This window comes from Giraffa tippelskirchi, chromosome 6, assembly GCF_054371585.1.
Source record: "Giraffa tippelskirchi isolate mGirTip1 chromosome 6, T2T-mGirTip1v1.2.pri, whole genome shotgun sequence".
Classification (NCBI taxonomy): Eukaryota; Metazoa; Chordata; class Mammalia; order Artiodactyla; family Giraffidae; genus Giraffa; species Giraffa tippelskirchi.
In genome coordinates this window covers 145,368,394-145,392,541 of record NC_137280.1, presented here as the reverse complement: position 1 = coordinate 145,392,541, position 24,148 = coordinate 145,368,394, and the positions used below count along the sequence as shown (strand labels likewise).

The 24,148-nt window shown below is 36.5% G+C and overlaps 1 protein-coding gene and 1 long non-coding RNA gene across 2 annotated transcripts in view; one reads left to right on the top strand and one right to left on the bottom strand.

Annotated features, from left to right (window-relative positions):
- GABRA1 (gamma-aminobutyric acid type A receptor subunit alpha1) overlaps nt 1–24,148 on the bottom strand; it is a 55,919-nt gene that overhangs the window by 6,304 nt on the left and 25,467 nt on the right. The window contains exons 5-8 of the mRNA XM_081504621.1: nt 22,467–22,687; nt 20,267–20,349; nt 15,169–15,312; nt 4,206–4,358 (exon numbers count right to left, since the gene is read on the bottom strand). Coding sequence (XP_081360747.1) covers nt 4,206–4,358; nt 15,169–15,312; nt 20,267–20,349; nt 22,467–22,687 — 601 coding nt within the window. The remainder of the gene's footprint in view (nt 1–4,205; nt 4,359–15,168; nt 15,313–20,266; nt 20,350–22,466; nt 22,688–24,148) is intronic.
- Nucleotides 1–24,148, top strand: part of LOC145511418 (uncharacterized) — a 73,929-nt gene that overhangs the window by 34,947 nt on the left and 14,834 nt on the right. The window contains exons 2-3 of the long non-coding RNA XR_014057839.1: nt 1,794–1,974; nt 4,147–4,287. This is a non-coding gene — a long non-coding RNA (uncharacterized LOC145511418). The remainder of the gene's footprint in view (nt 1–1,793; nt 1,975–4,146; nt 4,288–24,148) is intronic.

The window sequence follows — 24,148 nt, the reverse complement described above, 5'->3', positions numbered from 1 at the left end:
GAGTGGGTTGCCCATGCCCTCTTCCTGGGGATCCTCCCAACCCAGGGATCGAACCCAGGTCTCCTGCATCTCCTGCACTGCAGGCAGATTCTTATACCACTGAGCCCAATTATAGGAGTTTGTATTGAATGATGACATTCAATAATATCCATTTAACATGTTAATATTTTCAACCTACTATATGTGATGCAATCTATGAGTTAGAATACTGTAAGTCTCCTTTTAAGCCATTTGAAAATTTATGAAAAAAACAAAATCACAGGAACCCAATGACTTAGGCTGCATGGTGTAGAAAAAATCTTAACCTCTTCCAGTAGCTGCTGCTGCTAAGTCACTTCAGTCGTGTCCGACTCTGTGCGACCCCACAGACGGCAGCCCACCAGGCTCCCCCATCCCTGGGATTCTCCAGGCAAGAACACTGGAGTGGGTTGCCATTTCCTTCTCCAATGCATGAAAGGGAAAAGTGAAAGTGAAGTCGCTCAGTCGTGTCTGACCCTTAGCGAACCCATGGACTGCAGCCTACCAGGCTCCTCTGTCCATAGGTTTTTCCAGGCAAGAGTACTGGACTGGCTTCCAGTAGCTAGTCCCTCACTATTTATTAATTCTCTAGCCTTGAGCAAGTGAGTTAGCTCCTAGGGACCTCAGTTTCCATAACTGTAAATGTGGTGACTTACACTTCATTCCCTTGATTGGTATATTTCATTGTTGAAATTCTAAGAAAGAAAAACTTTTACACATTCATAAGATTAGAGTATTAAATATAATAATATGTGACAGCATTTTAAAGATCCACAGAGGATATTGTCATCCCATCTGTCTAAAACTCATACCTATGATTCCTCTTTTGATTAATTTTAGAGAATCAGTAGGGTCACGCAGCTGGTAGGTGGCTAATTTTTCTAAGGCACTTTAAACCATCCAATATTCCCCAGTTTTCTGTGAATTTCAAGGTAATTTATCTTTGCAGCTCTATTAGGAAGTGATGGGATTAAGAAGAAACACTGAGATTTTCAGTAAGTCATATTTTTGATACACGGTCACAGTTGTAGGGAATAGACTTACTATGAGCTTTGGAGGTGTTGCAGGACATTTGGGGGCATTATCCGTATTACATAACCAACAACTGTTTGAAGGAGTATTAGCTGGGAAAAAGCCCCCAAATTTACATATTAACTTGAGCAAAGAGCAAAGTAATTAAATGTCAGTATTTGGGGAACAGAGCAACCCAGTTTCAAACCCCAGCTCTGTAATTGCTGAGTGACCTTGGGAAGATTGTCTCACAAGTCTGAACTTCTGGAGTTTTTTTGGTAATTATTCCCTTGTAATTTAATTTGAATAAGTCTAACTCAGAGGGCTACTGTGAGTATAAAATAAAATAATGTAATAAAGTAGTGAGCCTGATACTTACTAAGGGCAAAGTTAATAACTTATTGTTGACAGCTTCACTCCTTTTGGATAAATCCCTGCTAAAGTGAATTCCATTTTTTTTTTTTTTGAATTTTGGTTTATGTGGACAGTCAACTGCTAAAAGTAATTTGGAATAGAAGTTCTTAAACAAAATGTATACATAAATTAAAAACAGTTAAGAGTAGCATGAAGAGACGCATGGTGTGTGTGTGTGTGTGTTGTTGTCTTACAATTCCGGCTATAGAGAAAGGGGAAAAAATAAAAATGTGTTGAGCATCTATTAAGTTCCAAGTACTGAGGCTGGCAATATACAAATTTTATTTTATTTTTCTCACCTAATTTTCTAAATGGCACTGTTTTATTTTAATTATACTCTCATTTTATAGGTAACCAACACTTAAAAGACAAGATTGAACCAAAAATGTGGGTGTATCTGGAATCGAAATCACATGACCACATTGTCTTCAAATAAGAAAGAGCAGGGAAGGTCAAGAAGATGATGTTTTAAGACATAAAATGGCTTCACCTTTGTTGCATTCTGGATGCCATTTAATAAACTGTTGCAAGGTATAATTTTTGCTTTCTTTTTCCTTTTGATATTTTTTCTTCAAATACCTGCAACCCTCTCAGTCATCCCCACAGCTCAGAGGAATGTGCTGAGTACAAACTAAAAAGAATGGAGACATGTGTATTAAATAAATTTTAAAAGGCTAAAGGTCTTGGAAAATTGCATTTGTGATTTTATTGAGCTTAAACCATTAGAAATATATAACTTGATACACAGAAATACTTGCCACAATTGTATTTACAGATATGTAGTTATGTTCATCAAAAGGGTTTGAGCTGGCTAGGAGAGCAGACTGTTGAAACTGTTAAGAGCAAGGTTTTTGACTTATAAAACATCCCAAAGTGCTTTATAGAACTTCCAAAAAGGAAGAGTAGGATTTGTTGGGGACAGAGGGGGCGGAAAGTGAGCTTTTAAAAAAATCATTTTTACTATAGTGCTGGGCTCATTCTATAAAAATAAACATAAAACATAAAGGAAATATCTCATTTGTTCTAATGAAAACATTCAAATGAACAAAGGGCTCAAACTACATACATATATAGAAGTGAGCATCTGACAAGAGTTCAATCTTCAGTTCTCATAAGTGGCTTAAACACTAGTTAATATTTACAAATTGTGATAAGGGAAAAAAAGAGTTTTAAATTAACTACTTTTCTGCCCGGTGGCTGGAATCATTTTGGGTCTTTATTTAGCTGGGCTCTTAGGCTGATGTCACAGCAAAGATTTGGTGGTTTCCAACCCAGAAGCAACTTGCCCAGATTCTTTTCTGGGCCCTGGTAGCAGAGTCTTGCTTTTTTCCTGGGATAAAGCCATGATGCCACAGGAGTCTTTGCACAAGAACAATCCTCAGTTTAGACTGTAAGCATCTGAAGCCTTTTATTTTGTAGTAAAGGGTTGTAAACATAGCATGTGCCTATTATATGTTTGAATGAACCTTGGAATGAACCTTGATAATTGTACCTTTCATCAATTGAATATGTGGTTGTTATTTCCAAATGAATTATGCTGCCTACAACAACCCCATTCCACGCCTTGTCATGGAACAGGTAGTACATGGGGAGGGGTACATCATCATCATTAAGTGCACAGGCTTTAAAGCTAAGAGGCTGGATCTTATTCCAGATTCCTTCGCCTCATAGCTTCTAACCTCGGGCAATTGGGTTGACCAAAAAGTTCATTCGGGCTTTATGAGCTTTTTGGCCAACCCAGTACTTAGTCTCTTGTTCCTTAGCTTTCTTGTCTAAAACACAGAGGTAATATTACAGAGAATTTTTCTAATGTTAAATAAGAGATTAGAGAGTTATATCATGGAACAGAGCGTTACATAAAAACACTCAATAAGTATTCTGCAAGATTTTATTGCTATTCAAATTTTAAACTCCCAAATTCATGAGAGGAGCGGGTAATGTTATGGTGACAGCAACATTAGAACACAGTAGGACCTCATAGTAGATTTCAAACAAAAAAGTCAATTACTAAATGAGTGAATGAATCATCAAGTTTTTGTTAATGAAATCTTGTGTTTATTATTCTGAAAAGTATACTTAAGACAGTGTACTATAATACAGGCAGGAGCTCTTTATATGAAATACACACTTCTAAAACAATGAATTAGGCATGAGTTTTCCTATTAGTAAAAAGTTATTACCCTTTAAATAATTTTCCATTAGATTGACTTAACTCAAAGTATCTAAGGCATTTAGAATATTTTCATAGAAAAAATATGACCTTCAGAAGTGCCCACATTAGTAAAAATGAGATATTCCTGTGCTGGTATAGTGGTCATCACTAAGTTATTTCTATATAAAGAATCCCTGCTTTCATATATTAAGGAAATAGTTCTGCTGATATTTTCTCATATTCTCAAAAAATATACTGACACTTGATTACGTATTCTAAATGTATGGTTTAGGTATAAGTGTTCCTATGTGTACATATTAATCTATCATGAAGCATTTTATGCCTGCTTCATTACATTTCTCTCTTAAAACAGCAAATCAAGTGTTCATTAATCCCATCAATTAACATGCACTAAAACAGCTTGCTGTTTTAAAAAAGAATTTTTTACAATCATGTCATAATGAAAATGGTAATACTTTGAACCTTTCTGTGGTACTAACTTCAGATTTAGTGTGTAATTATTTTTTTTCATTCTATCTGCAACTTCACAGGTATGAAACAACTCGCCCTTGCAAGTGACCCTGGCACGTGTGTCTCGATTGGCGCTTACCGAAGACAGTCCTTGCTGGAACAGACTCTCTGTTGAGCCAGAATGAGACTTGGGAGAGAATAACTGTCATTATGCACGGCAGGTATGTTTGAATAACAAAATATCCAATCTTTCTCTTCAGGTGGAAATGAGTGGTCATAACAACATACTCTCCTAGAGGGTAAAACAGACAATAATAAGGTGAGCAATTTGACCTTGAAAAGAAATCTCTCGGTTTTTCTGTCAGTAGCAGGAACCTGGAGGTTAGACATAGCCTTTCTCCGCATAACATCTGGTTCCTGGAGAGAAAACCTGTTATCCTGGAAAGAAAAGAGACATTTGCAAAACACACTGGGGCTTCCCTGGCTGACCAAAGGTTACGACTTCGCCTTCTACTGCAGGCCTTGTGGGTTCAATCCCTGGTCAGGGAGCTAAGATTCTACATGCCTGGAGGTCAAAAATCCAAAATGTAAAACAGAGGCTATATTGTAATGAATTCAGTAAAAACATTAACAATTGTCCACATCAAAAAAAAAAAGTAATAAAAAAAAAAATTCTAGTTTAAAAATAAAACACACCAAAAAGGCACTGAGGATGAGACAGGTGCCTGAGGTCTCATTGATATTCTTATGTCATAATCCTGGTGATGATACATTGAAGAGACAAATCTGAACATATATTTACAGATTGGCACTCGTAACTCTGAAAGCAATGAATTAGATCCTGATGACAGACACCAATGCATCAGAAGACACCAGATCCCCAGTATGTCCATTGCAGAAAAGAGTCAGATTGTCTAATGAAGGAGCTTTGTTGTTCAAGTCGGGGAGCTGAATTCCAGCTCCAGCCCTTTCTTTGCTTAGCTGTCTGACCTTGGATTCAGCTTAGTCTGATCTCTGAAATGAGGACTGTGGGACAGAATTCTCAAAATTTGTTTTAAGGAATATCTTCACCAGAATCACTTGGAAAGGTTTTGAAACATGCAATTTTTCAGGTCCCACCTAAACACACAAATCATCCTTTACGATGGGGGCAGGAAAATCCATATTTGTCACTAGCTTTTGAACTTGTCCGGACTCCTAGACCAGTCTGGGAAACAACTGGCCAGCTAGGCATATCCATGGTCTTTATATATGACAAAGTCTGATTTGATTAGAGGCCCAAAGAAATGAACACACAACTCAAATTGTAGGAGGTGTAGTTTTTCCTAAGTTGATGCTATAGTTTCTTGTCTTTTTTTCTTTTATTCATTTATTAATTTTTTTATTATTTTTTTTAGTGGTTTTGCCTAATTACAAATCTTTGAAGTTTTTAGTTTTATTCATTCTGAATATATACTCAGTTATCTATGTATGGGTAGGAGAGAACTAGGTGTATTCTTACTAAGAAAACATTTTTTTTTTGGTATTCACATCTTTCTATCTCCCTCCTCCTCTTCAACTCAAAACTTTTCTCTCTTCATCCTATGATTTATGTCTCAGCTCATGACCACCCAGCTTCAGCCCCTATAATATGGTCAGAACTTCTCACGATCTCTTAGTATCCATAACTGAACATCTCAATCTGAAAGGAGATCTCAGTCTTCATGTCCACTACCACCTTCTTCGTAGCGTTAAAAATTGAGCAATGCTGGATGTGCCTGCCATCTCGATAGTGCTCTGTAGAGTCACATTCTCCTTTTCTCTCTCATTTTCAGTTTCTTTTGCTAACTCACTGGTTATTTCAGCCATAGGGTATTGAGTTCTTCCTGTCTCTCTGGCACGGGTCTTCATCTTTCTGCAAAGCAAATGCAGAAGTCCCTGGTATAGTTCTGTCTTCAGCTGTCATTTCCATCTTCTTCTTAACTCTAATAAGAAATTTTCTTTCTCACCCCTACTCCTAATGTCATTTTGATCCAGATGGCTGTGGGAATCTGCATCTCTAAGTGACATTGCTTTCAAAATCACTGCATTTCCAAATATCTACTAGATAACTCATAGATAGTGATTTTTCACTGCTATCACTGACTAAATATGTTCAAAAGTGATATTATTAAAACCTTTTCATAAAAAATAATGACTAGCATACAGCAGGGCTTCTTTTCCACTGAGCATCCATTTCTAAATTCATGGCACACTCATCTGTCTATCCACTCAGTCTGAAAACCTGGAATTAATCCTTGGGTGTTAAGTAAGGCTTCCAAAAGAGAGAGAAACAAATCAATTGATCATCACAATTTTAATTTCACCTGTGCAGTATCTCTCAGTCTGTCTCTTATCTCATGGTCAACACTCAACTCTTTAGAGATTTACAATGTAAATCTACAATAATCTGTGAACTGCCTCGTTGGTTTCCAGTCATGTCCTAACTCCAATTTTCCCTAAGTTTTGGGGTCAGAATGATCATTTTGAAGTATTTATAAATACCTTAAAATACCATAATGGATTCCCATTATCTACATCAGGGTTCCTCAACCTCAGCTCTTTTCACATTTCAGAAGAGATAACTATATATTGTGGGCACTGTCTTGTATAAAGTAGGACATTTAGTCACATACCTTGGCTCTTAACCCCTAGATGCCATTACAATTCTCTGTCCCCTCAATGTGACAATCAATATCTCCAGTATTACATACTAACAAGCAACTCCCTAACCAATATTCAAGACTCTCCACTTCCTAGCTCTGATAGCATTTCAGTATTCCATCTTGTGTCTCACCACACATTTTTATATCTCAGTATTATGACCTAAAAAATTCTAATTTTGACCTCTTCTATAGCTGAATATTTTGTTCATCTATGGGTGGGATTCAGTCCATTGTAGAATAGGGAGAAAGTTAACTGTAGAGGAGAGTTTGTTAGCTTTGGAAGCAAATGAATTTGGGTTCAAAACCCAGATATACTACTTACCTGTTGTGTAGCCTTAAACTCTCTGATCCTCAATTTCTCTGTTTATAAGATAGTAATAAGTATATTGTGGGGAGAATAAAGAATGAGGGCTCTAGTGAAGATCATGCTACATTAGTTTTAAAACACTTTGAGTTCCTTTCTCCATTTTTTTCTCCCATTTTTCCAGTTGGAATTGGTGGAAGTATTGGTAGAAGAAATGCTCCCTACATTCTCTATAGTAGGAAATCATCTGTCCATTCATTTATGCTTTCATGATTGTTATTAAGAATAATTAGCTGCCATTTACTGATCAATATTAAGTAACTTCAAATTTATTTACAGCTTCTGTTTACACTTGTATACTTTTTATTTTAGCTACTTATGTATTTATGCCCCTCCACCAAACTGAAAGATAGTTAAGAAGAGAGACAGTTCTTTACATATAGCATAGATTTGTAAAAAATATTTATTTATTTGGAAAAGTAGATCTTAGTTGTGTCATGCAAACTCTGAGCTGTGGCATGTGGGATCTAGTTTCCTGACCAGGGATCAAACCCAGGTCCCCTGCATTGGGAGCACAGAGTCTTAGCCACTAGACCACCAGGGAAGTCCCTATAGCATGGCTTTACATATCCTAAATATTCAACACTTGCCTATGATGAAAAAGGATGCATGAGATTTAGAACACTCACTCTAGTTAACACCTTCTAGCATCTCTTTTTTGAAAGGTAAATAAAATGCTATCCAATTTATTTCTATTTTTCTGTAGATAACTTGGATAATGTCTCCAAGGTCATCTGAAAGAAATAAGTGATTTAAATTTAAGAAAAAGAGCAAAAACAAACACACCAAAAAACATTTTTTCCTGAGACTCTGCTAAAATGTAGTCTTGGGTAGACACAGTCAGGTTACACCTCACCTCCTAGGAGTAGGCGTTATTATTCCTAATCATTCATTCAGCTGTAGCCTGAAAAATGTCACCAGCTCAAAGAAGAAAAATCCATCTCTCATGTAATGCCATAAAAATGAGTGTCTATATATATTCCATTATTATCTTTTGTTGTTCACAGTGTGACATTTTGGGAAGATTCTGCAAAGAATATTTTTTGGATGAGCTGTTATTTGACTTTGTATTTATTTTATAAACCACTTTCTCTCTAACAAACTAGAGAAAGTAGAGGAAAACGTCAAGTCTTTTAAAATCACCTTCCTAAATTAAATAAAATTTAAGAAGTTTTGGTATAACATGTTGATGGAAGAAATTTTCACATATTGAGGTGTGGGGAAGTCATTCTGGCTTATACATGATTTGGTTTATACATGATGCTAACTAGAACAGCCTGCCTTGTGGCCTATCAAACATACATTGTATATCTACTTTAACCATTAAAGAAAAGAATACATTTAAAAATTTAAATGGAATAACTGAGTTTCATACAACCAAAATGAATCTGGTTGGCTACTGTGGATGTGGTTTTACATACATTCTCATATCACTGAGAACCTGAATTTTCTGAACTCTATCAGACTTAAGGACACCACCTTGCTATTCTCAAAACAATATCTACCAGCTGCAACATTATAGTCTCAAGTTCTCCTCATGTAACATTTCAGACCCCAACCAACACTAGCTTAACAAGCACCCTTACTTCTTGCCAGCTCCAATTATAACTTTTGAAAACAACTTATGTAGTATTGTGTTTCTTGTCTTTATAAGCATCCCCTATTTTGCAGCCTGAGAGAACACAATCCAAGCACCTCTTGGATCTGTGTCTCCCAGGCTATAGTCCATGGTTTGGTTCAGATAAACTCTTCTCTATCCCTATTGTAGATTGTTATTTATTATTTCCATCAGTCACATTTAAATAAGAAAAGGAAAAGTGATAAAATCAGAATCACACTGTAATAGTTTAAAAATGAAAGAAAAACAGAGAAAAAAAGTCACCTAAATTGGATTGAAAGAATATCTCTAGACATCAAGTACTTATGCACTAAGCATGTCAAATTATTCCTCTCTGATTCAACAGTCAGGAAGAATTGTAATTCAAATATCCTTGCACATCATGTAACCCCAAGGGAAGCTTGTAAATTAGATGAGACAATATTTTTGATGCATTACAATATAAAATTAAGGAGAGAGAAGAAAAGAAGCAGGAATATAATTCTGTAAAGCAACACTGCAGGTTTCTTTATATCTGACTTCCAACCTTTATTTTCCCAAATGTTAGTTCCTTAGAGTAGATCCCTTGCTTAACTTTATTTGACTTTAGTTTTCTCACTTGTTGAATAAAAATGATAGTATGCTAGTTGTTTCATAGGATTCTCTGAGGATGATATGAAATAACAGATGTGAAAATTATTCTAAAAAATTCTGAGTCACAGGCAGATTTATAGTGTAAAGGTAAATCAGATAGAAATATATTCTCTCTCTAGCTGAAGAAATCCACCATTCATTTCTTCAACAAAATTGTAGTGGACACTGATTCCTTGTAAAGCTTTTCAAGTCTTCTAAACTTTTGTGTTTTCCAAAGATGCTACCTTTTTCAAAGGAATGAGGAATCAAAAATATCATTGAGGGAGGGGCTCATAGTTTAATATCTGCTTCAGAGAATACTTAAATACCAATAATGAAACAATGGTTATAGTTCTAGGCCACTTACATCTCTAGACCTGTCTCCTCAGCTGAAATATGATTAGGTGGACCAGACGACTGTATAAGTCTTCTCCCTCTCCACCTTCCCTTCTATGAATTTGTTCTCACATTTTATAGTTATATTATTTCTCTGGAGATCATGTACTAAGCTGCAAAAATAGGGCCCCCGAGGCCCTTTGATGAAAGTCCATCACCACTTCTGCTCCCTGGTCAGTGAAAACAGTTGCTTTCCGCATTCATTTTGACCCTGCCGAGACATCCTTAACTCATCCAGTGAAGACTGTCTCTAGGAAATAGGATCCTACAGTTTCTCTTAGTGATCTGTTCTAAGGATAAATGATAGTCATTCACAAAGAAGAGACATTCTTATTAGGCAAGTCTCACCTATGTTTCCTTTGATCACAATAGTATCTGTTGACTTAGGTAAATATGACTTTCTAGTTATCATTGTTACATTTTGAAAAACCATTTTTAATACATCTTATTTTACAGCTGTGATATTATTCTTATACCTAATGACTAATTGAACAATTTTGCTTCTCTGTATAAGTTACATTGCCATGCCTGTTAATTACAATTATAATTTTTATGTGGGCTTTCCTTAAAGAATTACTTAGGAAGCAAAACATGGTGTAGTAGAATGAGATAGGAGGCCGTGGGTTCTAGTTTCAAACTACCTTCCCTGATATTTCAAGCAGAAATGATTTCTTAAGTGTCATCATGTAGACTTCTTGTATTAATTTCATCATTATTAATAGTAATAGCTAATATTTATTACATGATTTGTGCATGTCAGAAACTCTGCTAATCAGTTTACATGCATTTTTCTCATTTCAATCTCATAGTACCCTATGAAGTAGATCCTCTGATTATCTCCAAAGTACAAGAGAAAAGATAAACAAAGGTCATGCAGTTAATTCGTTGTAAAACCAGCATTCAAAACCTCCCAATATACTCCAGAGTCCATCTCTTACACTCCATGACATACCATATTGTTGCATTTTCACACTTGTCTATCATCAGTTTTTTATATGTTTGAGAACATACATGCTATAGTGAGACTTCCCAAGTTCAAATCCAAGTTCTGCCACTGCCTAGCTGTGTGACCTTGGAAAAATTATTAAACCTCTCTGGGCCTCAATTATATACCATCTTCAAAATGGAGAAAATGATCATACATACATCCTAGGACTGTTGTGAGGATTAGACCAATTCAGTGAATGTTAGCTACTTAAATCACTCAACCCTGAGCTTCATTTTTTTTCCCTAGTTATTTATTTATTCATTTATTTATTTAATTTGGCTGTGCTGGGTCTTTGTTGCTATGCACAGGCTTTCTTTAGCTGTGGAGAGCAGGGGCTACTCTCTAGTTGTGGTGGCTTCTCTAGCTGTGGAGCACAGGCTTTAGAACACAGGCTCTGTAGTTGCCGGCATGGGTTGATCGCCCCAAGGCATGTAGGATCTTCCTGGACCAGGGATTAAACCTGTGTTCCCTGCATTGGCAGGTGGATTCTTATCTACTTGACCATCAAAGAAGTCCCAACCATGAGCTTCTTGAGAGCAGGAAGTATGTGTCCCTCATCTCTTTCCTCTAGGTCAGTCACAGTGTTAAATAGAGTAAAGGAGCAAATTGTTGAAGGAATAAATGAGTGGATAACAGAGAATTGCATCAGATTTGAAAGTTGACTAGACTCATCCTTCTGTGTCCTTGTAACAAGTTTGTTCTGCCAGGTGAATAAGGGCACTTCAAACTAAGTCTCTGACTCATTTCCCCCCACAGACTGATGGCAGATTCCAGTGAAGGGACTGTCTTTCTGTTTGCACTGAAACAGATGCAAGTATTAGATTGAGCCTTGTATTTTCCCTCCTATGGCACTGAAGTGATCTAAAGGTATTTGACATGAAAGAGGTCAGTGGTCGTGTTGCGAGTGTGTGTTCATGTGTGTGCTGGTTGCAGGCCAGCACTTTCTAGGTGACCTGAATTGCTTCTCTCCTCACAGAGAATTTTAAGGTAGCAGAAGCTGCTCTTTCCTTAATGATCCTCAATGTGTGTGCACTTATCTGTCACCCTTCCTAGTCTTCTGCCAGAAACAGGGAGATAATGACACTCAGTGTCTTTTATCTGAATGTTTTCAAGGCTCCATGTTGTTGTTGTTTAGTTGCTCAGTCGAGTCTGACTTTTTTGTGACCCCACGGACTGTAGCCCATCAAGCTCCTCTGTCTATGGGATTTCCCAGGCAAGAATACTAGAGTGGGTTGCCATCTCCTTCTCCAGGGGATCTTGCCAACTCAGGGACTGAACCTATGTCTCCTGCATTGGCTTGGCAGAGTCTTTACCACTGAGTCACCTGAGAAGCCCAGTAGCAATGGATACTGTGACAAAAATTGAAATAACGTCAAGGATGCAAATTTCATAGGTGTGTGCAACATGGCAAGTATCAGCTCCCTGCTCTTTCTCTTAGTAAAAAACTGACTGCTGCCCTAATGACACTTTTATTAATGGACATTCAAATTGATCCATTTTGCTAAATACAATCAATTATGCAAAGGACTAGTGGGAAGAAACTAAGCTGCTAGATTATCTGTGCATTTGATTTGTCATGATCTTTGCATTCTTTAGGCTTCAAGTTCATAGCTGACCATATCCAGGGAACTTTGTGTTTAACCCACTTCCACTGTGTGGGTGACTATGTCTGGTCTCCTATTACAAGGACATGAGAGCCCATACAGACCTCTCCGAGTGTGCTGTCATCCATCCTTTATGGTACCAAACTCAAAGCCATAAGCTGCCTCACAGGAGATGTGAATATGGGATTGAAGGCTTTACAAAAGGTCTTTGTTTCTTTCCATGGAAATCTTTTAAGGTGGATTTTTGGGGAGCAAACGTAGAACCAAAGGAAGTGTAGTTCAGGGTTTCATTGTGGAGTGGAAAACACATCAAACTGAGTTTCTACATTTGAGAATGTGCTCATTATTCTCCTCCCCCTCCCTCCATATCCTATAGAAATGACAAGGACAAGCACTTACTTTGTACAGATAAACTTGCTGCTCCAACACAGAATGATGACTTTTAATGGACCGAACTTATGAGGTCCAGCCAGCTTGGTGGTGGTGAATTGGACCCTTCTCTCTCACCTGGTGTCCTTTTGTGACTCTTTATCTTTTCTGAGTAACAAGAATGTAGGTAGGCTGGCTTAGAAAACCAGAAGGGAAAAGGTCTCCAAGTTCATCCGACCAAGCCATTTATTTTGCAGACATAGGAACTAGAATATAAAGAGGGATCCTGTGCCGTGTCAAGGTGATTAGCGCTGGAATAGAGTGGAAGCATTCCTTCCTCCCAACAACCTTCACATATACTTGTCCTATTGCTACTGCACTTGAAATACTATTTCCTGGACATCATCCAACCTCCATTCTAATGACAGTAGGGAGAGAATTTCTTGAGGGGAAGTTCTAGGTCTATTATTCTAAATGCCTTGGCCTAGAATAGTGATTATTTGACTCCCAACAAATGCATATTAACAAAATGAAAGTCAACCCCTGAAGCAATCCTTCCTTGATTATCCCAGGCTGGATTCACTAATTTTTTATTCATTAGTTCAAAAATATTTACTAGGTGCCTCTTCTGTTTCAGCTACTATAGTAAATCATAGGGACACAGAAGACAGGCAGGGACTTGCCCTCCCAAAAATGTTAATCACAGCACTTAACACCCATTTTGATAATTATAGTCTATGTGTTTGTCTTCCCTTAGACTTCAGATTTTATGAAAGCAAGATATGTGTCTTGTCTATCATTGACTGTAGTGCCTGTCACAATATCTAGTCAATTACAGCATTCAATTTTTAAAAGTAAACACTCTTCATTTTAGTATCTTTTCCAATATAACTTGGTGAGAAAAGAACAATTTTCAGTATTTTGCATGTTCTGGGATATCTTCAGGAGAATAACAACAACTACAGCATACCATTTTGAGCATCTACTGTATAACACTCTGCTTAACATTTTATATTATCTTATCTTTAATACAAAATTAGAGGCTCCGCATTCTTAGAAGAGAACAGTTTCTAATGAGATAAATGAACTTCTCAATGTCACCAGGCTTCTCAGTGGCAGGACTAGGACTTGAGCCCACATTTTTCTCACTGCAAAGCCTAACACATTCCCATTATGCCATGTGTATTTCTAAGGTAGGTAAAGCACAATGGAGAACAATCTTCTCATTTTTCAAAACAAGAACATAAACGTTTCAACTTCTAGAGTAACCAAGGATGCTATAAAGTGAGCAAAAGATAAGTCCTGTTAAGCAGCAGTTATCCAATAATCAGAGTAAGATATATTGTCCTATCACTTGAATTTAGAACAACCAGATTATGACCATGGTCCTAATATAAAGTTTGAAATTTAAGGGAAAAATTTTTCTGAGAGCAGAAATTTTTAAAGAACAATTCTGCCCTTATCATTTAACTTTTTTTAAAAAAAGAAATTACAAATCAAAGTTAATGAATGAATTTAAAAATTAAAAGACAGTTGTAAAATTGTTGACCCTTGCTAAGCTTTTAGTAATTGAACATAATTAAAAATATTGGGATTGAGGGAGTAAGTTTTCCTAATTTTTAGGATACAGATTTTATCCGTACTTATTTGGCCCTATGATCACATATCAGTTAGTCACAAAAGGGATACCTGGATAACTAAGCTCATCTTATTTCTTGAAACAACTTCAAAAGTTTAAAATTTTGGATTTGACTGCTTGATAGAAAATCTGATCTAATTCTGAGTATTTCATTGGTAAAACAGTTACAACACCAAGAAAGATGGCAGTCCATCCACTTTTAATTCCAAAATAGAGTAATCACTGTAGGTTTTAGCTGTGGAAGTTTCCTGGCTAGAGTTACAAACGAAGTTAGGTGTGGAGGGAGTGAGGTGGGAAGGTGTTTTGGCATCCTATGTGTAATGACTGCTGCTATAAATTTACCAAGATTTACTGAATCATGACAATAAAATGATCCTAGATGATGTTAACAACTAACATTTATTAAGAGTTTTTTTTATGTGCCCAAAGTGTGATAATTTATTCTTAATGGAAATAATTTATTCCTTCCAACAACCCTATGAGGTGACCACAATTAACTGGCAACTTGGAGAAGTATTCAACCCATATATTCTTCTCTAAAGAGTTCACATATCTAAATACAATTCTACCCTGATCACACAGAACCACTTCTTTATTTTGTAAACAAACAAACAAATGAAAAACCAGAAATCAAAGGCATGACATGTCAAATTCAAGATGACAGGTCTATAGAGGTTACACTAGTTCCCAGTCTAACTGTTCCCCAGTTTAGTATAATTTTTCACTCTCCTTACTTCTGCTATTGAAGGACTTAACTGAATTTGCAAGTTTCAATAAAAAGTTTTTTGGCTCCTTCTTCCCTATCTAAAGTTACCAAATGGCACTTACCTGTACTAGACTGAACAATTCCAGAATCTACTGTTTGTCCAAGAAGATCATACTGGTTTAGGCGTGAACCATCTTCTGCTACAACCACTGAGCGTGCTGGCTCTCTGGTCCACTCGTAAACAACTTCTGCTCTTGTATAAGCATCTAAAAAGAAAGAATGGAAAGTGGTCCATGTGTTTTACCACTTTTTTGACAAACTCTTGTTTGTCAAATGGAAGGGTCTTACCAAAGAGGACATACTGGGCTTGTGGTACCTGGAATCATTGAATGTTAATGTGGAAGGACTTCAGAGTCACATTGTTTATCTCCTTTTGTTTAAGTGGCTCAGTGATAAAGAATCTGCCTGCTAAGCAGGAGACACAGGAGACTTGGGTTCAATCCCTCGGTCAGGAAGATCCCGTGCAGAAGGAAATGGCAACCCATTCCAGTATTCTTGCCTGGGAAATCCCATGGACAGAGGAGCCTGGTGGGCTATAGTCCATGGGATTGCAGAGTAGGACACAATTTAAGAGAGTAAACCACTACCACAGTTAATGTGTGGGAAAAGCAGACTAAACCACCACAGTTACTTAGTGGGATAACCAATATAAGCATATAGAATGCTATTCACTCTACTCCACTGCTGTCAAGCATTTTCTAGAGAAAAAAAATCTCTACTATATGCTCAAAAGCTAAGCAAAGATAATTGGTGGTCATGTAAGTAATGATGAAGCCTATTCTAGACCTGTGTCCTTTCTTGACAAATTAGAGCTCTTGTGAGTTTATTGCACTGCCATTAGCCACAGTGCCTAAATCTATCTTTTTATACTTTGTCATGTGTTGCCAATGGGCTGCTACTGTGGTTGTAGAGGGAAACAAAACGTGATACTATCAACTTATTTCGAATGATTCAGTATCGCATTTCTTGCAATTTCTTAGAAACTCCATTGTGTATGAAATCCACCACAAATATGCTATTGTTGTGAAAGTGGTGGTTACTCATTGCCTTTATCTCTCAATAGAAATCTTCCAAAATGTAGAGTAAATTTACATGATGAAATTTCTTGTTTTAAATATAGAAGACAGATACACCTGAAGCCTCAACCTAAAGCTCCACAATAGGGATACATCTTATTATTCCTTTGTGTCAGTATCTGAAAATTAGGACCTATAAAAACTTTTTTGATTTGACACTCTTCAGCCTAAAGAAAAGATTAGAAAGTCTTCAACCACTTAGTCAAAAAATGTTAAGCTCACGTTTCAAATAAATCAGTAGATAAGAAAAACATTTTAAAATGATAGGAGAAAGGACTACCGTGGTGGGTCCAGTGGTTCAGACTTTGCCTTCCAATACATGGGGTGGGGGTTTGATCCCTGATCAGGGAGCTAAGACTCTGCATGCCTCAAGGGCAGAAAACCAAAAGGTAAAACAAAAGCTGTGGTTTTTACAGTAGTCATGTATGGATGTGAGAGTTGGACCATAAAGAAGGTTGAGTACAGAAGAATTAATGTTTTTGAACTGTGGTGCTGGAGAAGACTCTTGAGAGTCCCTTGGACAGCAAGGAGATCAAGCCAGTCAATCCTAAAGGAAATCGACCCTAAATATCCATTGTAAGGACTGGTGCTGAAGCTGGAGCTCCAATACTTTGGTCACCTAATGCCAAGAGCTGACTCATTGGAAAAGACCCTGATATTGGGAAGGATTGAGGGCAGGAGGATGAGATGATTGGATGGCATCACTGACTCAATGGACATGCATTTAAGCAAAGGCAAAGAGATAGTGAAGGACAGGGAAGCCTTACATGCTGCAGTACATGGGGTAGTGAAGAGTCAGACATGATTTAGCAACTGAACAACAACAAAAACAGAAGCAATGTTGTAACAAATTCAATAAACACTTTTAAAAAAACTAAAAAAAACAAAACAAAACCAAAGACAGCATAGACAGTATCAAAAGGGCATCTGCTAATTGACACTGTCACTTAGATTTTAGGGGCCTTTGTTTTTTCATTTGCATGAGGCAGGTCCACTAAATAATTTCTAAAATTATTTCTTATTCATAAGTCTTTCCCTCTCTTCTTGTTTATAAGACACTGCTTGGTAATCAGTCAGGAAACGATCATTTATTAAATCCTGACTACAACTAGCACTTACCTAGATCTTATTATCCAAATATAATCTGAATCACTTTTTCTAGAATCAAAGCCTTATACTGTATATTCCTCAGAAAGCAGTTAAAAGATGTCAGCTGCCTCTGTATACTATCTTCGAGTTATCTGGCCTTATACAAAGGGTGTTATCCCTAACAAGCAGAAAGTGTAATGTAGCACTGACATTCAGAATCTCACGGAGAGTGGTAAGGAAGACATCTGCTTTCCCAAGTTTGGTTCTTATCAACATATGCATGAAGTTACTTCAGATACTTTAAAAACATTTACTACATAGTGCTTTAATAAATTATCAAAAAATCATCTTGCTTATCTCTTCCTTATTCTCTTCTCTGAGATTTTGGCAAGGTGTTCCCTTTAAAAGTTGAGTCAAAACATTTCCAGATCATTTTTGCCTTAACTTCTTCATCTCTGAACCATGCTGGTTAGGCCAGGTTAGAGAAATGACTATACAATAAGTGTACAACCATTGCCATTTCCCACACCACTGGCAGGTACAGCAATTCACCATGGTCCTCTTTCCCACCAAGTGTATGCCATCTGAGCCTACTCTTCAATATATGTCTTCTCTGTTGAGGTTTAAATCCCCACAGTCCCTAAACTCTCTTTTCTGAGGCTTAAATACTGAATAGATATTTAAAACCTGATTATATTCTTTACCCATTCAATAAATACTTCCTGAGTGCCTACATTATATTAGGCTCTGTGCTAATAAATTATATAAATTTTATTTATAATTTATATATTTACAATTTATAAATAATTGTTAATAATAATTTATTAATTTACATTTATATATTTATAATTATATAAATTATATTAGGCTCTGTGATAGAAAATGCAGAACAAAATAGATTTTTGCCCTCAAAGAGTTTACAGTCTCCAGATAATAACAATGTTAAAGCTAACAATTATCTTGGTGATAAATGGTATAAAATAAATGTGTATTATGATCAAGAAGACTGATGGGACTACATACACATTTTGAAAAGGACTTCACAGAAGGTCCTAGAAACTAATATTTACACTGAGATGTAAGGGATAAATTAAACCAACCATGCTAAGAAACAAGGGAAAGCGACAGAGAAAAGAGCATATGCCAAGGCTCTGAGGTAGAAAACAGCTTATGTATTTGTCTTTAAGTTTCAGTTTTCTTATATAAGACACTTATCTGTGTTCCACTCACTATCCATTTTCTTCAGGATAACAGTGTGCCTAGCTAAACATGCCTTGCTTCTGCAGCCTCCTTTGTATTTAGCATTGGTCATGTGACACAGCTTTGATTAATGAGATCCGAGAAGATGTCTGTTAGGATTTTAGGGAAAGTTTTTTTTTTGATAGAGGCACTACTCCTTTCTTCTCTGCTCCCTATTTTTCTTTATTTTGAAAGTGGAGGCAATGGCTGGAGTAGCAGCAAACATTTTATCATCAGGAAGAACTTCTAAGAGTATCTTAAAACATCATCCTTGTTAAGATGCTAAATCAACCAATAATCACTTACCTTCATATATCTTGTATGAAAATTTAGACTCCTTTTTTTAAGCTATACTCACTGCTTGAAAGTATTCCTGATTAATATACTAAACATACAGTTAAATGTCTGAAACAAGATATCTCTGAAGGCAAAAGGGGACACTATTAGTAGTTATACTAGGATTTTAGATATAAATCAGTACCATTTCAGGCAAAAACAGTACTGATTTTGTATGATATCTTGAACTATAAGGTTGTTTTGTGGATTAGCTGAGTTGATTCATCTACAAATATTTAATACACCGCCTGGCATATAAGTAACACATAATGCAAAATAATATCATTAAAAATGGAACTGGTAATCAGAAAAAAAATGTAATAGGTCATGGCATAGAACATACATTACATTGGGAAAAGGATTGAGAGGGGATAGTTATCATCAATGGCGTGTGTAGCTAACAGTTTTTGAAGTGTAGGTAGTTTATGCTTGGGTTTTAGTATAGAATGAGATTTATAAATAGAGAAAGTTGTCTCTCCGTGATTAGTACTGTTAGGAGCCTGAAGGCCCTTTGCTATTTTCTTTGCTTGCTGTCTTCCTACACTACCACTATTTTTCTTCTATGAATCATATCTTCACCAAAATAGTTGCTCAGATTGCCTGACTAGTGAGAACAGAAAGCTGGTTAGGTTAGTCCAGAAGTTGAGTCAGTCCTTATATGTAACTCCCCTGCAGGAAACCAGGAATACATTATTCCTCCTCACCTAATGCATGCACGCTAAGCAAAAGCAGAAAAACGGGAAGACCAGAGAGCCTAACCCACTGGCCACTGTTCCCTGGGCTTGTCTAATGTGTGCCTGCATATTTTAAAGACGTAGAAACCTTGGAAGTTATTACAAAGTGAATTTATCTAAGATGTCTTCAGAAGCAATAATATGTAACTAAATTTCATGAGCTATCCAAACAAATCTAAAACTGTTTTAAGACTATAATTAACTTCTTTTCTGGCATCATCTTTAGGTTAAGGCTTCATTATTAAGAAAATCTAATTATTGTCCTTTGCCATCTACCAATATTTCCATCTGATAAGCAAGTCGAAATAGTAAGAATAAACAAATGTCAGTAATGATATAAAATAAACACAATGACCTCCATTTTTTGGAAAGAAGATGATATCTATGAGGCATAAACATCCATACTCCATTTGGTTTTCTATGAATACAACTTGAACAAAAATGGAATTTTTCCACTAAATAGTTAAATTCATTCCTTCTAGTCCAGAGGATAGGGAACAACCCCTTCCTGAAAGGATATTAAAAAGTGAAGTAAAACGTGGTTACTTATAGAAAGCTTGCAATAAATCACTATTTAAGTTTTATTGGTACTCTTTATCTGCCTCTCTAACGTTCATAATGAATTGGAGGTTGCTTGCTTAAAGACATGCTCTCATAAGAATCAAAAATAAAATAAATTTACTCACAGCTTCCAAATTTTAGCGGGCAGGCATGGGCATCCATAGGGAAATCCTCCAAATGCATTGGACACTCGGCTCTCACCGTCAGTCTTAGAAATTAAGAGAAATATAGGCTAAATTAGATACTTTCTGATAAATATGATTGGGATGTTATTAACTGTAGCAAATCTATTAAGAAAGCAAGAAAGAAAAGCACAAACAGCAGTGTCATACTGAGCTGTTAATAATCAAAGGATCTGAAAAGAATTACACAGAGCACCGGGGCTTGAGCTCCCTGCATCATACAGGAAATTCCCACGGGCTATGTATTTTACGTATGGTAATGTCTATGTTTCAATGCTGTTCTCTGTGACTATCTAGTTCCCCACTTCATTCCCTAAAATAGTACCAAATGCATTAAACAACAAAGGGATAAGTGAGGGAGGAACTGTCCTCAGACTTTGTGAAGCTGAGAGTCACTTAGACTCCTTTATATGTGATTTCACTCTATTCCAACTGTTTAGTTTTATTTACAAATCCACTGCCTAACGGAAGCCAGGACTCTGCAGAACTTCTTTTTAGTCCCTATGTTCTGGGAACATGAATTCTATTTATGTTTTAAAAGGGTAGTCAAGAAAGGAATTCACTGAAATATATTTGATCTCATTTGGTGGAACTATGGAAAATTTGTACCCAAATTCCTCACATAAGTTTCAGAAAATATATTTATCTATATTATTAGGTATCTCAAGAAATGTGATATGGTGTCTTTGTAACCAGTAAAATCATGAAGTCATTATAATATTAATTAAAGTAAATATGAAACATGTAAATTAATAACAAACTCATATCCTTAAGTCAAACTATTAAGGAAAGTGGTAAAAAATTAGCAAAGGTGGTGAGACATCTCAGAGAAGGGGATTATGTTAGTTCCTGATGAAGAATATTAGATACATCAGGAACCTTTAATAGATAAACTTCTTAGTATGTGCAAATCCCTCCTCAGGTAACTGCCAGCTAGTAGAAATACATGCTAGATTTAGGCTCAAAAACAAGTGAAGGATATTTTACAAGGGAAAAATATTTCAAATTTCAAATATAAACAGATTCTGCTTGGATGATCTGGTAAGTTCTCAACATACCTGTCCACTGATCCTCTATTTTCTTTCTCTCTTTTCTGAATTTTTCATTCTTTCAGTTCTATTACACTTTTACTAGTTGAGTCCAACATCTATCTCCAGTGGTACCTGAAGCATGTTTTCTTTGTTTCTTATTTGGATATTTGGGTATAAAAAGCTAGGAATTTTGGAAGCTTTCTCTAAAGGGAAAATATCACTCTACTTTCATTCTGAACAGAATCCTCCAAGTATAGGAGTTCCCTTCATTACCTTTTCATACCAAAGGTATAACTGAATGGCCTAAATTAACAAGTGCTTGCCAGATCTACAAAAACAACATTTCAACAAGTCATTTGGATATGAAATAACAGCTACCTTTAAGAATAAGTCCTCATTAATCAGTCCTGAATGAGTTTCTCATAAATAAAAAAAAAAAATATCTAAAAATATTCAAAACTTTTTTTTGATTCATGCTTCTTTGATCTAACCATAAATGAATGATTGGTTCAGATGCTGAGCTGTCCAGTAATTTCAAAATGGGTGAAATATTTATAAAGTAAAAATATACATGTAGTCTTCAGTTTAAGCAAAATTAGCAATATTTATATTCTTTCTCATTAACAACATCATTGTGAATTCATACACTTCTTCAATATGTATACTGCCACATGAATTTATGTTTAAAAATTTTGAACTTTTTCTATTTTCTGTTTTTTTCCCCACTTCTTTTTAAGTAGAAACATTTTCAGATATATACCTGGAGATAGCTTCTAGAAATTTAATCTACACCTTACTGTAAGGCAGGAAGCCATGAAGTCATAGTAGAGAGAAGTTCCTCTATTGAATTAGAATATATTGGAGCTATATATTGCATTAGTTAATATACATTGTAAACATTTTCTTCACTTTTGTCTCATCATTTTACTTAACTCTTTGACTTGCATAATATTTCAGCCTGTTTAGTTTTCATAGTAGAGTAAGTATTAAACTTGAAAAACAGAGAAAACAGGAAACCAGATGCTCTACAATGGCCCATCAGCTTGATGCTAACCTACACATGGAAGAGAAGGTCTAGAAAGATTCATGAGGGAAAGCGCAGTCCTCCTTACCTCATGGTGTACAACAAAGTACCATCCTCTGTGATGCGCAGGAGCTTGTTTGGCATGGTCATGTTGTGTGCCACTGACTTCTTTCCATTGTGGAAAAAGGTATCCGGAGTCCAGATTTTACTTGCCATTAGGTTATTTAATCGGAGTACTGTCATAGGTCCTTTAAATTTTAACCTTTCATCCTTCCAGCTTTGACGGAAAAATACATCTATTGTATATTCCTAGGTAATTTGGGAAAATGGCAGAGTTCACTGTGCTGTATTTTGTAATGCAAATGTCTTATAAAGACGATGCATCCTTTTTGAAACTTTAGAAGCAAAACACAAGCTGGATGATATTTCTACAAGTAAATTTGCCGTGGCCTGAACCTCTTGGTGTCAGGTGAATCCTTGGTTGGCATAATAACTTTAAAAATATCTAAAATGTCAAATATTATTTGGTCAGAAAAATTCTGCTGAATATCTTTTCAGATATGTGAAAGGAACTTAGTACCTTACTTCCACCCCACCTCCATCATATCAGTACTCAAAGGGACAGAATATATTGCAAATAAAAACAGAACTCATGTTACGAGTTACTACATACATGAAAATGTTTAAATTAGACAATTTTAGTTCTAAAAATAGAGTATAACATTCTAGGGACCCTCTGATGGTCTCTGAAAACCCCAGTCCCAAGATATCCATGATGATAATGTTGAAATAATCTTCTTTTTGGCTAAGTAAACATTTTTTTTGGCTAAGTAAACATTTTCCCCCACAAATAATGTATACATACTTTCAGTTCTACACAATGAAGAAGATTATGAAAATAAGAAATCTATTTCAATGGTAATTTGCATCTTTTCCAAAAACAGAGAAAAGAATTCAGAGTATGCAGGTGTGTGAGTGTGTTTTTGTGAGTATATATGTGTATGAGTTTTAGCTGAAACTCCAATACTCTGGCCACCTGATGGGAAGAACTGACTCATATGAAAAGACCCTGATGCTGGAAAAGATGGAAGGCAGGAGGAGAAGGGGACAACAGAGGATGAGATGGCTGGATGGCATCACCGACTCAATGGTCATGAGTTTGAGTAAACTCCGGGAGTTGGTGATGGACAGGGAGGCCTGGCCTGCTGTAGTCCATGGGGTCGCAAAGAGTCAGACATGGCTGAGCAACTGAACTGAACTGATGTGTATGAGACACATGAGACATGGTGTGAAGCTCCTCATCATTCATAGCCAGGGAATCTATTCATTTGAATAAGCGCAGCATTCCTCATGGCAATACCCAGAGACAAACGTCTGCTAATCTGAAAACAAGCAATGAGATTTACCAGCTCCCAGAATTGAAAGGAGATGGCAAGCCATTCCAGTACTCTTGCCTAGAAAATCCCATGGATGGAGGAGCCTGGTAGGCTGCAGTCCATGGGGTCACTACGACTTGGACACGACTGAGCGACTTCACTTTCACTTTTCACTTTCACACATTCACTTTCACTTTTCACTTTCATGCTTCGCTTTCACGCACTGGAGAAGGAAATGGCAACCCACTCCAGTGTTCTTGCCTGGAGAATCTCAGGGACGGGGGAGCCTGGTGGGCTGCCGTCTGTGGGGTCGCACAGAGTCGGACACGACTGAAGTGACTTAGCAGCAGCAGAATTGAAACAGGTAATAATGTCAATCTTTCTTGCAGGACTT